Source organism: Ciconia boyciana, chromosome 1 (genome assembly GCF_034638445.1).
Source record: "Ciconia boyciana chromosome 1, ASM3463844v1, whole genome shotgun sequence".
In the NCBI taxonomy this organism is placed as follows: Eukaryota; Metazoa; Chordata; class Aves; order Ciconiiformes; family Ciconiidae; genus Ciconia; species Ciconia boyciana.
The window spans coordinates 204644482-204659950 of NC_132934.1; the positions used below are offsets into that span (position 1 = coordinate 204644482).

Sequence of the window (15469 nt, forward strand, 5' to 3'; positions counted from 1 at the left end):
GGTGCCTGGAGCACCTCCTCCCCCTCCTTCTTCACCAACCCTGGTGTCTGCAGGGCTGTTGCTCTCACATTTTCCCACTCCTCTCTCCCAGCTGCTGTGCAGCGTACTTTACCCTTTCTTAATATGTTATCACAGAGGCATCACCAGCATTACCGATGGGCTCAGCTTCAGGCAGTGGCAGGTCTACTGGAGCCTGCTGGAACCACCTCTATCTGACATGGGGGCAGCTCATGGTGTCTTCTTACAGAGGCTCCCCCTGCAGCCCTCTGCTACCAAAACCTTGCCACATAAACCCAATACACTAACATCTGCCTGCCTCCTGTTTTAGATGTCTTACATGCTGCCCGGTTCTGGCCTGTAGCCTCCGCAGGAGGGTGAGAACAAAGGAAAATTCATTTCTTGGAACAAAGAAAAATGAGAAGAAGGAGAGGGAACAAGGATAGGGCTTCACTTGAGTAATGCTTTGCCTGAGGTTGAGTTATTTCCTTACAGGCAAGAGGTTGTATTTGCAGGAAATGAAAATACATTTAGACAATATTTTTTTTAGATGAACACCAAAGTTCTTTTTAAGTGTGCATATTAATGTATTTATTAAGCTTTTTACAAATTAGACACTGTCAAACTCCTGCTATAATCAGCTGCAACCCCATCAAGTCTATATCTATTATGTAAATTTTGTACACTATTGTAACATACTCATCTGTCAAACATTGTTTTGTTGGAAGTAGCTCTAATAGTTTGGTAAATTTTATATAATTTGGAGAAGACACCCTCTGAGAGAAAAAACCAAACTGAAATGTAGAAAAGCAGACAGGATGGAAAAGTAAAATATTAGACCACAAAAAAGAAATGGTAAATAAAAATCAAAAAAAGGTGAGAGGATATTCCCATGACCTATGGATATCGTTGAGGCAATGATGCAAGAATTTTTATATTGTTTTCATGAGGCAAACATTTTTAATGGCAAATTTACTGCCTTTAAATTGTATATTCATCATAAGAGAGTAAAGAGAACAATTAAGCAGTCTTGTGGCTATATCTGATTGTATTTCTTCTTGCAGTTTTGTGGAGAAATCTGAGATAATGCTTCACAGATGGAGTCAGGAGTACTATTAAAACATGCAGTAACAATAAGAGGATTTTATAACTAAGGATGACAGTCTGTGGGGTGGGAAATAGCACACTTCAGGGGTCTGTAACGTTAGCAACATCTGAACTGCTCAGCTAAGTGCTCCCTATGGCAGACAGTGATCAATAGGCAGTTACAAGCCACAACTAACCCAGGTGATTTTAGGAATCTGGTTACATGCAATGAAGCCCAGTGATATCCTTCAGTTTCAAAGAAATGGAGTGAAAAATGGTTACTCATTGGTGAGGTTTGGTTAAGCAACCACTCAGGCTGGTGAGCAGCTACATAAATAACTGTTCTAAAGTTAGGGAGGCTTCTTTGTGACTCACTCTTCACCACTCGAGTGCAAGCAGTCCTTATTTGGTTGTGCAGCCTTTTAATGGTTGTGTTGCTTTTTAATGGTGCCAAAGTCAAAATCCACCATTTTGGAAAACTCAAAGCGTAACTTGCTTTGTGTGAAACAGAGGCTGCAACTCTGCTCAAGGAAAGAAATTTTTGGTGAAAGAACATCTCAGAACATCTCTTGGTATAACCAAGTGTCACGGTCTAACCCCAGCTGGCAACTAAGCACCACACAGCTGCTCGTGCACTCCCCCTGCAGTGGGATGGGGGAGAGAATCGGAAAGAGAAAAGTGAGAAAACTTGTGGGTTGAGATAAAGACAGTTTAAGAGGGAAAGCAAAAGCCATGCACGCAGGCAAAGCAAAACAAGGAATTCATTCACTACTTCCCATGGGCAGGCAGGTGTTCAGCCATCTCCAGGAAAGCAGGGCTCCATCACACATAACGGTTACTTGGGAAGACAACCGCCATCACTCCGAATGTCCCCCCCTTCCTTCTTCTTCCCCAGCTTTATATGCTGAGCGTGACGTCATATGGTATGGAATAGCCCTTTGGTCAGCTTGGATCAACTATCTTGTCTGTGTCCCCTCCCAAATTCTTGTGCACCTGGCAGAGCATGGGAAGCTGAAAAGTCCTTGACTAGTTTAAGCACTACTTAGCAACAACTAAACCATCCCTGTATTATCAACACTGTTTTCAGCACAAATCCAAAACATAGCCCCATACTAGCTACTATAAAGAAAATTAACTCTATCCCAGCCAAAACCAACACAATGATGTTATTGTCTTTATACTCAGTTACTGGAAATCAGACAGAGGAATAGAAAAGGACCTGTCCCACAGCCAGAGGATCTGTCTGAACAGCAGACAGCTTCCAGCCATGAATCAGTGCTGTGAATCAGGAATCATTTGAATAGAGACAATAACATGATCATACCTGACAACTTCTAGGGGAAAAAAAAGGTGTAAAAAATTTTTTTACCTATGTGTTCACATATGACTGGTTTTAGTTTTTTGCAATCCTCCGAGCTGAATCTCAGCTCTCTCTAATACACATGAGGTAAATCAAGTTTCTGCTCTGGTCTTCTGTTGACTGCATTCAAATTCAATCTCACACCTTTTATACTAGAGCATAAAACCCTGGTGGTAAGTCTGTAATTCCTCTGGAATCGCTTTACTGCATGTCAGTTTACAATGAAGTCTATCAACCTTCTGGTGTTTTGGGGCTGTTTAGTTTTTTGATAGAAATAGGATTTTGCAAATCAGGCTAAATGCAAAATTTTGGTTAATGATATTTATACTCCCAGCACTTTTTCCAAAGACCTATGCAAGTCCATGAGGCTCAGCACAGGTAAAGGCACAAGAAGATAGTCTTGCTGTGTCTACCCTGCCTTTCAAACCCTGGCCTCCACCATCACGAAAGCCCAAACGCACTGTGCTGTCCCAGCATGTACACACATGTGCAGATCCACAGGATGAGTCAGGAAAAGCTTCAGACATCGACTGCTCCTTAGTTTGGGTTACATTTAGTGTGGACAGACGGAGTGCTGCATGCCTCTCCATGCTGCCACAGCTACTCTGCCTGCCCTTGCAAAACCATTACATGATCAGTTTGTTTTGGATGGGAGCCTGCTGCTTACCACAAAGATTTGCTGCAGGATTACAGGCAGCCTGAGGTTGCCCTAGTCCAAGTACTAAGTTAAATGTTTCCTACATTAAGGGATACAGTTTTGTCAAGACGATGTATACAGGGCTTTAGATTGCATTTTGACTCAGTCCTTTAAAGACAGTGTTGAGCCAGACTTACAAATGGATGTGGACAGCCAGCTACAAAAAGGGAATTGGCAAAGGAAAGGTGACTATAGGATGTTATGCCACTGCTCCTGTCCAGCAGGGTTTGGATCCACAGTGCAGTGAAACGCAGCGGACTGACCTTCCTGCCCTCTTCCCTTCCCCATGTCCTGTACATCTGCTTCTGGAGGAAGGGAAGTCTGCATGCACCTAAAGGTTATATCTTATGACTTCAATTTAAATTGAATAAAGCAAATTATTATATGGAAAATTTTGAGAGACCCACATGTGTCTGTTAGCCGGAGGAAAGAGACTCCTGATCACTGACCAAAGGAGCAGACAAATTAAAACATGGAGGATGTCAGAACTAACACAGGTAGGTAACATTTACAGGAATGCCATTTCCCTTCTGGTTTATTGCTCAAGATTATTATTGTAAAAACTTATCACTATATTTACATCTTTTTCCCACACGATGTCACAATTAAACTGTTGTCAATACAAAGTCATTAAATGCAAAGCAATTCTAGACACTGTAAGAAGATGGTAAATCCACAAGTTGAGATGGGTTGTTTGATTGCTCAATTATTAGTAACTTAGGTGTGTTAGTTCTTATCACATTGTTTGTGCTGAACCTGAACATCTAAATCCCTTCCTCAGGCCTTTCCTCCCCTAAAGCAGTGGGACGTGAGGTAGATATTTGTGGGAAATACCTCAATGCACCTTGATCCAGGCAAACAGGAGGGAAGAACTAGATTGCTTCTCTCCAGGGATGGGCTGACGCAGTGCCGAGGGGCCGTGGCAGGACCTTGGTGCCCAGGCAGGGATGACTGGAGGTTTTTACCCTCACACAGCCTGCAAAAGGGATACCTAGTCCTGGGTTCCAGGTGCCAAGGGACTCCTTTGAAGAGAGCACCCTCAGGGGTAAAATCTATGGAAATGGAGTGCAGAAGCCATGGAGATGTGCCTCCCTCTACAGTCTAGGCCCCAGCCAAGAAAAATGGCCCATTACAACCATGAGGGGACTTCAATCTGTGTTTCTCAGAGGCCACTTTGCATCCAAAAGGAGTGTGCCACGAGAAGCTGAGACAAGAAGGAGGATGAAGGTTCATTTTATGGAAAAATACCAGGAAGGTTCTGAAGCAGACTGTGCTTTACTGGGCTTAGCCTTAAGAAATCTCAATGCAAAAAAATCCATTTTACTCTGCAGAAATATTTGGCATGTTTGAATTTTATTTTTTGTTAGTCAAATTGAATAACCAGGTAACAGAACAAAACAAATCAGGTGTCCTGGAGACCATAAGAATCCAGGTTTATCCAGTTTGGCAGGACCTTAAATACAATATTGCATAATTCATAAGTGACCCAAACAAAACATTTCCCAGGAATTTTTTGCCATTCTTTTTGCTTGATATTCACTGTAGTGGGTTGACCACAGCCAGCAGCTAATCACCCACATAGCCGCTCACTCACTCCCCATGCATAGTGGGATAGGTGAGAGATTAGGAAGTGCAAAAGAGAAGAAATTCATGGATTGAGATACAGATAGTTTAACAAGTGAAAGAAAGGCTCACCACCTCCCGCAAGCAGACTGATGTCCAGCCAGTCTCCAGGCAATGACTACCTTAGAAGACAACCCTCACTCCACCTTCTGCTTCTGCTAGCCCAGTTTTATTGCTGAGCATGACATTATAACATATAGAATATCCCTTTGGAGAATCTGGGTCAGCTGTCCCGGCTGGGTCCCCTCCCAGCCTCTTTCCCACCCAGCCTCTTCCATGCACTGTGGGGGCAGAGAGTGAAACAGAGAAAGCCTCGGCACTGTGCAAACACTGCTCACCAATACCCAGAACACTGTTGTGTCATCAACACTGTTTTAGCCACAGATCCAAACACAGCACCATACAGGCTGCTATGAAGAAAGTTAACTCCATCCCAGCTAGACCCTAACATTCACAAAGACATTTGAGCAGCTCTTGACTTGCAATAACTCCAATGTTGGCTGCTTTCAGGTTGGGCAGAATCCAGCTGAGCCTCCTGTCCAAGTCAAATGACCAAGAAACAGTGATCATTCACCACTGAATCACTCAGTTCTACTTCACTTTTTGATCCCACTGCTGTCCAAAGGAGGCTCAGGTCTTAGTTTATATATATTTTTTTTTCTTTAGACCACAAAAGCTCTGATGCCCATCAATGAGTTCCACGTAGGACATAGTTTCATGAAGCATCCTTGTTCACAGCAGGGTTACTCACCTCAGAAAGTGTCACAGTGTAAACATTTCAGTGGCAATATTGTGAGTCTTCTTAATAGAATTTTACATCATGGAGTGCTTTTATTTTCACTGTATGGCTACAGCAACTTCTACTATTAAACATCTCTAACAGCATTTCTTCTGACCTCCTTGAACTTTCTCTACACAGGCCATATTCTCTGGCATAGGCACAGGTTCTCTGCTGAATGTAAATGATACGACTATGATGTTTGGGCAGGAAATTATTTTTTCTAACACACAACAGTTTTTGTCATCCAAGATCAAGACAAAAAGATAAAGTCTGCAAAATTCACACAGTTAAATCTAAAAATCAGCATCCGTTTCCTTTTGATACTGATCTTATTAGAATTAGATTGATTCCTGATGATTTTGAGCCAAAAGAAATGAAAATTCTTTTCATATAAAGTTTTTTATTTCAATTCAAGCCCAATGTTCATTGAAACCCTCTCTCATTTTTGGGGGGGGAAAAAAAAAAAAAAAAAGGGAAGTTGACAAATTTCCAGCAGAAAATAAAATGGACCATGACACCTGTCCTTTCTCAGGAAGCTCTTGTGTTTAAACTCTCCTTTTCAGTTTTGCCCATGGCCCTGTTAAAAGATATATGTGAGTTGCTCAATAGTCTGTCAACTGGAATGGGGCTCTGGAGGCTTTCAAATTCCTCTTGTGTATATGAGGAAATAATCAGTACCACACACTAGGGTCATGGTGTTCGAAGTGGTTTAAACACATCCTCATCTCCTGCCACCCAGATCCTGGTCCAGATCCTACTTTACTGCCACAGTCAGACATAAAGTCAGTTGTTGAGGAAGAAAAAGATCAACCTGCTCCTAACAATAAAACAGCTTTTTTTCATCAAGCTTTAAAATTTGGACATTGATAGATTTCCTGTAAGCCTACCAAAATGTACAGAAATTATCACATGGCGAGTATCTGGGCTGTTTTCAATATCAGCTGGAAGCATTGTTCCTTTAGCAACTGTTTCAGACATTACTGTGTAATGTAGTCCTCTCCTGCATAATTCAGCAGTGTTTTGGTGTAGATCATCTCTCTCTGAAATCAAAGTCTTTCTCGTCACATCAGTCAGAAGTATATTGGACTTAAGCTAGTAACCCACAAACCCTTCCATACATGTTCAGTTATACCCATATGAGCTGTCCTATTGTGAGAAACAGTAATGGTCTTTTCCCATTCATGCACCTTTCCTTTTAGATTAGAGGTAATATGGTCACAAAACTGCACAGCCTGGAAAAAAATCACAAGCCAGCCTGTGGACTGGTGTTTCCAGTCCTCAAAAACTATCACTTCCAGTGGAGTGAATCTGAGAGTGGATCACTTTGGTGGAGTGAATCTGAGACCAGTATTGGTCTCAGGGGACCAGGGAAGTTGTGGCTGCCCTGCTCAGCTTTGGTTTTCTCTGCCAGTGCTTCATGGACCTCCGTCAGATTGCACTGGTACACCCAGAGGTAGAAGATAGCTCCGTGTTTGTTAGGGTAAGCTCCTCTCTTTTTTCCTGAGGACTTTCACCCATTCTTGTAAATTATGTTTTATATCTAGTTCTCAAATGTAAAGAGACTCTTCTGAAAGGCCATCTCATTTGGGAGGAAAGGGGCAAAGGCTTCCCACGGCCTCCTATTTCTAGAGGGCACATTTAAAGACCTCTCTTCTGATCTCTGTAAAAACAGCAGAAACCTCTTTACCTTCACTGAACAGGATTTCCTGCAGCATAGGATACCTCACAAGAGAATCTGAATCAGAAAAATTACCTAGACAGTGTTGTGCATGCGCCCTAGGAAATGCCAGTAGTTTCAGTGAGATGGTGCTCCCATCCATCTCACCTCTGCCTCTGCATCAACTAATACAAGCAGGCTGTCTGGCCAGAAGGCTGTTGCAAAATGCCTTTGTGTATAAGGAACTTGGGGGAAGCGCAGTAAGAAGCGATTATACAGTAACTGTACTGATGAAGTTACAGAAGGTGAACTTCCCTATGACCCTGTGGTTTCACTACTGGAATAATATGAAAAGAGAGAGCCAAAGCTGGCTGCTAGCTGTGACATGACATCAACAGGGAAGTCAAAGGAAAGATTTGTTTAACATGCTTTCATTTACTTCTTAGAATAGTGATGACATTACATTAACACCACCAAAAAGTGAGTCATATATGTAATTGCTGTTTGGAGTATCAGGATCTATATAAGCATTTTAGCTGTGGTCTTGGGAGACAGAAGGTCAAACTCTTTCTGCTGCAGCAAGGCTCCTTGGCAAGCTGGGCACTATGCAATACCTCCTACTTTGTGCTGCCATCCTCCTATCTGGCAGTCTTGCTTTTCCAGCACAACTTAAACCAGAATCATGGAGCAACACTGACCTCCAGAATGTAAAGGTATGTTAGCAGAGGGACAACATAACTGCATTATAAATAACTTGATTTTTGATTCAGCTTCTACATTCCTTTTCTATCTCTTTATATTATCTTATCTTACATTACCACAACAGTTTTTGCAGAGGTGACAGAAACCAATTTAAACTTGCTGACTAGCTTAGACACCCTAAGTCTAACTTACAAAAGAGACCAAGTTCCAACTGGTAAATAAAGGGGAGCATGTCATTTTTTAAATATCTCAAAAATATTATGTAGACTACGTTGGAAGGCTGCAGACTTGAATGCTCAGTAAGTTGTGTTTACTTAAAAGGACTGCTTGCTTACAGTGTTTTGCTGCTATTGCAATTCTTTTTATATATGCTAATCTATACTACAGAGAGAACAGCATTTGGTAAACTGAAGCAGGAAGAAAAAATACATATAAAACTAGCCATGACTGCAGGACGATGAAACAATTCAATCATATGTAAAATGCAATCACCAAAAGATCACAGATATACGTATTAATTTTTATTTTCTTTTTCTTCTTCCAGGCATATCTTGACAAATTCTTTCCACCTCTTACAAAAACACAAAGCTTAAGCTTAGAAGAGAGGATTAAAGAAATGCAGAGGTTTTTCCACCTGACTGTAACTGGAAAATTAAATGCAGAAACCGAAGAAACAATGAAACAGCCAAGATGTGGAGTCCCCGATATAGCAAATTACAATACATTTCCTGGAAAACCAAAATGGAAAAAGACACATTTGACTTACAAGTTTGTGATGTTTCAGGTTTTACAGGGAAAGGGGTTGCTTTGTATGTAACTATGTGGGTTTCCTTCACACCCTAAATGACATTAATCTGTTTCCTTTTGCTGCCAGGATTGTCAATTATACACCTGATCTACCCCAAAAGAAAGTGGATGATGCAATTAGAAGGGCTTTTACGGTATGGAGTGATGTGACTCCACTGCAGTTCCGAAGAGTATTCCAGGGACATGCAGACATTGTGATTGGATTTGCACGTCGTGGTGAGAATACCTATCATTTTTAAAATACAATGGTCCATATTTGACTCAAAGCATGTATTTTTATAGCCACAGCTTTAAGAAAGAACAAAGAGTTTGGAGTTATTCTGGTCTGCCTAAATTTTATCTTCTCTTTATCATGCCACCAAATTTATATGTTATGATTCAGTTTTACTCCTATGAAACCATTAGAAAATCCTTTCAGAGTTACAGCTGTGAAATGGGGGGAGAATTCAGCTCCAGAATGAGACACCTAAATTTAGATGTTCAAGGCTCTGTGTACCTTGACAAATAGTGCAAACTAATGGGAACAGATCTGTAGAGCAAACCAGCTGGTTCTGAAGATCCAGCCTCCACAGGCTGCATTCAGGCAGGTTCAGGCAGGTTTACTTTGGTCTAGATCTAGTCTGGTTCCCTGGACTAAACAGTCTTTGGCAGCTGGGGTGCATTAGGTTTGGCATAGAGAGTATCTTCTGGTTGATTTTCTTCTAGAAGGAATCCCACTGGTGCACTCCAAGATTGCACCAAGGTGCAAGCCAAAGCATGGTACATGCAGATGACCAGTAGAATCACTTCAGAAGCTCACTTGTTATGCAGACTAATACATGAATGTAACCATACCTTTAACTTGTGCCTGGCACCTAAACTGACTCAACTTGGCCAAACTAAATGCCTACTTTAAGGTTAGCTGACTTGTTGTCTAGATCCATTGACAATATTTACTAGATCTCCATTGCCTGTAAGTGAAGATCAGACACCTGGCTTACACGTAGATGACTACATATAAACACCAAAATGTCCCAAGCTCATGCTTCGCTGATGGGAAGCATATTATGTTGCCATGAAGAGTCAACTAATGTGCCAGTCAAAGTGAGAAAGGATCCTGCAAGCTGGAATGGGTTTTAAACCCTCATCACGCATGAGGACTACGTCTCTTCTGCCTGTGTTAGCTCTGCCCCAAGGTCCATCCACATGGTCTGAGGGAAAGGACACAGAATGGCGTCTGAGTCCCCAAATACTCCTCAATCAAGTCAGAAGCTCACTAAGGGGTAGGGGGAAATTTTCAGAGCTGGTACAAATATACCATCCTGTCAGCTCTTGCACTTCAGGTAGGAAACAGTAACATTCCACATGCACCGTGACAGAAGTAGGTAACAGACCATACCCCAAGGCTGGGGACAAATGAACTTAGCTCTTCAGGAACATGATTACCTATCTCAAATCATTGTCTTCCACTAAAATCAGTACAAGTGAGAATGTCTACAACTACTGTTGCCCAGCACTTTCCAACACTGAAAACATTCAAGTGCTTATAATGGTGTCAAGCATTAAGTATTTATTCTGAAATAAACCCTGATTGCTGCCTCAGAAACACACTTCTGACAAAGGCTCAGAAAAAAAAGTTCAGCTCTTTGTGAAACATGCAGCAGCCTGAATTATCAAATACAAGTTTTGAACTTAAGTCATGAATTTGGACAGTGTTTCCTAAGCCTTGCTCCTCATTTTTACAACCTTGCTGCTATGGTAGGATTTTTTTTAAAGATTGATAATGAACAAAACTAGCACAAACAAGCACCATGCTTCAATTTGCTGAATTTAAACATTACAGCTGATGCCATCTGATGACATTTATTTCTTTTCAAATGCAGAGCATGGTGATGGAAATCCTTTTGACGGAAGAGGCAACACACTAGCTCATGCGTTTGCACCTGGAGAAGGGCTTGGTGGAGATGCTCATTTTGATGATGATGAAAGGTGGTCAGAGTCCAATCGAGGTAAAACCCACATGTGTGTATGAAGGGGAAAGGCAAATATTGTACATGTTAGAACACAACCATAGGAAATGCTTTCCATAACTCTTCATGCTTCGGTACCATTTCAGTACCAACATTTCTGTTCTTTTCAACTACCTTTCTAAGTACTTGTGCTTCATTATCATTAGCAGCTACATAATGCCTGTTCTCTCCATATTTTAAAGCACTTTTCACAGGCTAAACATATGTTCTAGCCTCTGTTTTCTATATACATTATGAAAAGGTAAAATTACTTGCTTGTAGGAATAAGGTTGACTAAAAGCAGAGTTGGAAAGAGACTCAGGGTCTCTAGATGTGTATGCAAAGGATCAGTAATGTTTTTATTAAAATATTAGAGTTACATAAGAAAGTTCAGTAATAACTGATCCAAACTCCGAGGTTTCATTCTAAGGGAATGAAAGATATAAATTCTCCTGCTACTTTGATTCTTCGTATGCTAAAAAGAAATGCCATACCTTTAACATAATTTTCTTTGCTTCTGTGCTGCAGAAATTAATTTGTTCCTTGTTGCTGCTCATGAATTTGGTCATTCTTTGGGACTTGCTCATTCAAATGTCCGTGAAGCTCTGATGTACCCTATCTACTCATATGTGAACCCAGCAACCTTCAGACTTTCAGAGGATGATAGGCGAGGAATTCAGAAGTTATACGGTAAATTCATGATGAGATTTCATTTTCAAGATAAAACCTACTGGGGTACAGGTTTCACTACTCTCCCTGACTGCAAGGGCCTCGTCATATTACCAGAAAGAAAGCAGGGGAACAAACTTGGGAAAAACACTTTCCTGTATACTTTGTCCACTATGTTCCTTCTGTAGCGTGTCCCCACTGCAACCAAGAGGTGACGGAGCAGCAGTGCAGCAGTCTGGCACACTGTCTTCTTGCACACCTACTTATTGCCAAACAAATCCTGTGGACCTTGCTCTGCAAATGAGCTGTTTCAGTGAATGGGGCTACTGGCAGGGAAATGAGAGATACTGTGCCACTTACTAAGTCAATGGGACAGTTCAGTGAAGGCAGAAACTACTCAGTAGTAGGAGTGGAGCATAACCAGAATTGACCCCATGGAGTAAACTTTGCCAGGTTTGCTTTTCTTTAGGCACCACCTTCCTCAGGGCATGCTAGAGGAACACTAGGAATAAAACATAGTTGTCTGCATTGTCCATTTCCAGTACAGTCTCTATGTTTTGTGCTTCTTTCCCACAGGGAGAAAGTCGTCTAACTCTTGAAGAAAGTGCTTCAAAAAGACCAAAGAATTCACATCTGGTTGCTTTGGTGTTCCAAAACAATTTTAATCCTCTAGCTAATTAAAGTGGCAAACTCCTGGACTGCACTTTCTCTCCCTGAATTTGTATATTGATTTATTTGCACTTTATACAATTTCACTTAACAATTAAAAAAACCCCAAACTTGTATACTCTGTTGTCTAATGGGTTTTTTTCTTCTGGCATTTCACTGGGGGATTAATAACTCCTGCATGTGGGATAGACTGACAAATAACTTTCCGAATAGAGGCAGAGGTACCTAAAGAGCCTATGTGCATTCACTGCTGGAGTCACAAACCCTGTTCCTGGCTTGCTTTCAGTTCCCTTGCATGTCCTGGCCCTTCACAGTACCTACTGCTGCCTCCTCAGAATCACAGTGTGCTTCCCTTACGGCTCACGGATAGAGGAGAAGGTCTCCACAGTGCTTCGTTCAGCACAGGCTGGGATGCTTTCCCAAGGGGAACAGCTTGTCAACTTTGTGTCCTCCCCGGCTTCCCAGAGAAGCAGGTTTAAGGAGTAGTGGACTAGGATTTCCATTGTCCACTGTGATATTCAAACACCTCTCAGGTATTCTGAAATTAAAGAAAAAAACAAACAGGAATTCTCCTTTTTTCCTTTGGAAGACTAATCCCACATTGCCAGAAAACAGAAACAAGTGCAGACAGGCATAACCCTGGAAAAACTAGGATGAACTCCTGGTTGCTGGAGCTGGTCAGTTGTCCTGGGGGCCTGAGCTGCTCTCTGCTGCAGGGTAGGATGCCTGTCTTCCTGCCATAACTGAAGAGCTGAAATGGCATGGGAAAATGCATCCATGTCTCACAATCCCAGGAGAAAATGCCTATGCCTTCCTGGCTCCCTGAGCAAAACATCACCTGAGAAACTTCAAAGCCTCCACTGGGCTCAGTCCTTGGAGAGGTTGGGAAGGATGTGATGAGAGTAGCTTACTTTGCACACAGGCATTGGTCTACAAACACTGGAGCTTTTTTGCATATTTAACAGGATAAACTCTTATGAGACCAATGGTTTCTCCATTAGGAGTTTTTTATGCTCCCTGATGGGGAGAGAAGGCTTCTTCTACCTCAACACATTTGCCAAATGTGCACAAAGGTCCAGTCTCTCAAAAGCTTGACAGCATTTCCCAGCCTTTATCCAAAAGCCTCTTCCAGTTCAAAAGCTGCTGCCTGGTGATGCAAGGGCTCTGAGTCCACATACAACTGGGAAAAAGTTTTGCCCACTCCCAGGTTTGGTGCAGGACACCTCAGAGAAGGAAGTCTGCTGATGGACAACATGGGACACAAGAAAGTGGTGGCATCTTTTGCAATTCAAGGGCTGGGTGGAAAGGAGGAGAGGCAATTTTAATCTACCTATACTCAGAAGACTCATGTCCTGCTCTCTCAGCCACCAGACATACACATTTCCTAGGATAGCATCTAAACACTAATATACTTCCCAAGGTAGGCCTAATTCCCAGTCAAGTTTCTCGGTACCAACTGATCTCTGCGGTTTGCTCCTCCTGGCTCCCTGGAGCTGGAAGGGATGTGAAACAAGTTGTAAGGAATGAAGGTCAATTCCTCTCTGTCACATTGGGAAACTACCTTTTCATGCTTTTCTTCTGACCTCTTCTAATCACTCCCTTCCTAGCTGACACTTTACCTTCAAGGTACTGCAGCAGAAAAAGGATCTTCACCATCCATGGGATCGCCACTGCTCTGTGATTGCCTTGGACGTGCCTCCAGCAATGGCCAGACAGCAATCCTATGGCTCCATAAGGAGAGGGAGCAACCAGCTGAACAGGGGAGGAGAGAGAATTAGTGCTCCTGACCTGCCAGATGGACAGCAGTTTATTCCATAAAGAATTCCTGTTAGTCCAGTCCATGTAACCTAATATCGGCTGCAAGAAGCAGCACCAGATGGTGGGATGGCTGAAATAAGTCACTGACTGAGACACCCAGAGTGTCAAGAATAGGGTATGAAGATAGGGTATGAAGCATGGTTCCTTCAGGTGGTTCCCGCTCAGAATGGTTTCTCACTTCTGGTAAGACAGACATTTGAAAACACTCCCATCAGTTACTAGCCATTTCTTCCACATGAAGCTCAAAGATGAAGTAGCTAGTGCTAAGTGGATATTATTCTGAGGGCACAGGTGTCTTGAGATATGAGAAAAACAGGAAGTCCCAGAATAGAGGGTCAGATCTCAGACTGCATTAAAGACTATGAAGAATGGGACTAGTGAGCTCCACGGCCTTTGTGGATGCTCGACCAACTTGGGTCAACCTGAGGGGTCCTGGGAAGATACAATGTTGACAGAAAGTACCCTGTTCTCTTGGCCAAAGTCCCCACAGGGAACATAGCACAAAACAGAGACACACCATGCTCTTTATTGAGCTCAAGTCACTCACTAGTGCTTCTTAAAGAGTGTTGTGGTTTAGCCCCAGTTGGCAACCAAGCACCACACAGCCACTCACTCACCCTCACTCCCCAGTGGGATGGGGGAGAGAATCGGAAGAGCAAGAGTAAGAAAACTCGTGGGTTGAGATAAGAACAGTTTAATAATTGGAACAAAAAATAATAATAATATTAAAAACAGACATAGAAGACAGACATCATCAGAATAAAGACTGTGCAGAAAGAACCCTTCCTAAGGATGCATGGGACAATCCATGCACTATGCTGGAGGAGGCACTGTACTGACAAATGAGGAAGGCATGAGAACAAATACTTGACTGAAAGTAGCAGATCTCTTTTCTAGTGTACAATTAATTTCCTGTCGCGGTTTAACCCCAGCCAGCAACTAAGCACCACACAGCCACTTGCTCACTCCCCCCGATGGAATGGGGGAGAGAATCAGAAGGGTAAAAGTGAGAAAACTCACAGGTTGAGATAAAGACAGTTTAGTAGGTAAAGCAAAAGCCACGCACACAAGCAAAGCAAAACAAGGAATCCATTCACCACTTCCCATGGGCAGGCAGGTGTTCAGCCACCTCCAGGAAAGCAGGGCTCCATCACGCGTAACGGTGACTTGGGAAGACAAACGCCATCACTCCAAACATCCCCCCCTTCCTTCTTCCACAACTTTATATGCTGAGCATGATGCCATATGGTATGGAATAGCCCTTTGGTCAGTTGGGGTCAGCTGTCCCGGCTGTGTCCCCTCCCAGCTTCTTGTGCACCCCCAGCCTCCTCGCTGGTGGGGTGGTGTAAGAAGCAGAAAAGGCCCTGACTGTGTGTAAGCACTGCTCAGCAATAACTAAACCATCCCTGTATTATCAACACTGTTTCCAGCAGAAATCTAAAACATAGCCCCATACTAGCTACATACTAGCTGAAGAAAATTAACTCTATCCCAGCCAAAAGCAGCACATTTCCATATGAACTGAGATAAATGGAATAAAACTCCAGAGGTTTATTCCTAGGAAGACTGTCCTGACAATGGGACACATCTGGGAGACAGCTTCCAGCGAGTACAC

General features: G+C 42.5%; 1 protein-coding gene across 1 annotated transcript; it reads left to right on the forward strand.

Annotated features, from left to right (window-relative positions):
* Window positions 1–7806: 7806 nt before the first annotated feature.
* MMP7 (matrix metallopeptidase 7) lies at window positions 7807–12063 on the forward strand. The gene is made up of 6 exons (XM_072855059.1): window positions 7807–7914; window positions 8448–8671; window positions 8778–8926; window positions 10573–10698; window positions 11227–11388; window positions 11944–12063. Exons 1-6 carry the CDS (start codon window positions 7807–7809, stop codon window positions 11964–11966), a joined length of 792 nt encoding a protein of 263 aa, XP_072711160.1. The 3' UTR covers window positions 11967–12063.
* The last annotated feature ends 3406 nt before the right edge of the window (window positions 12064–15469 follow it).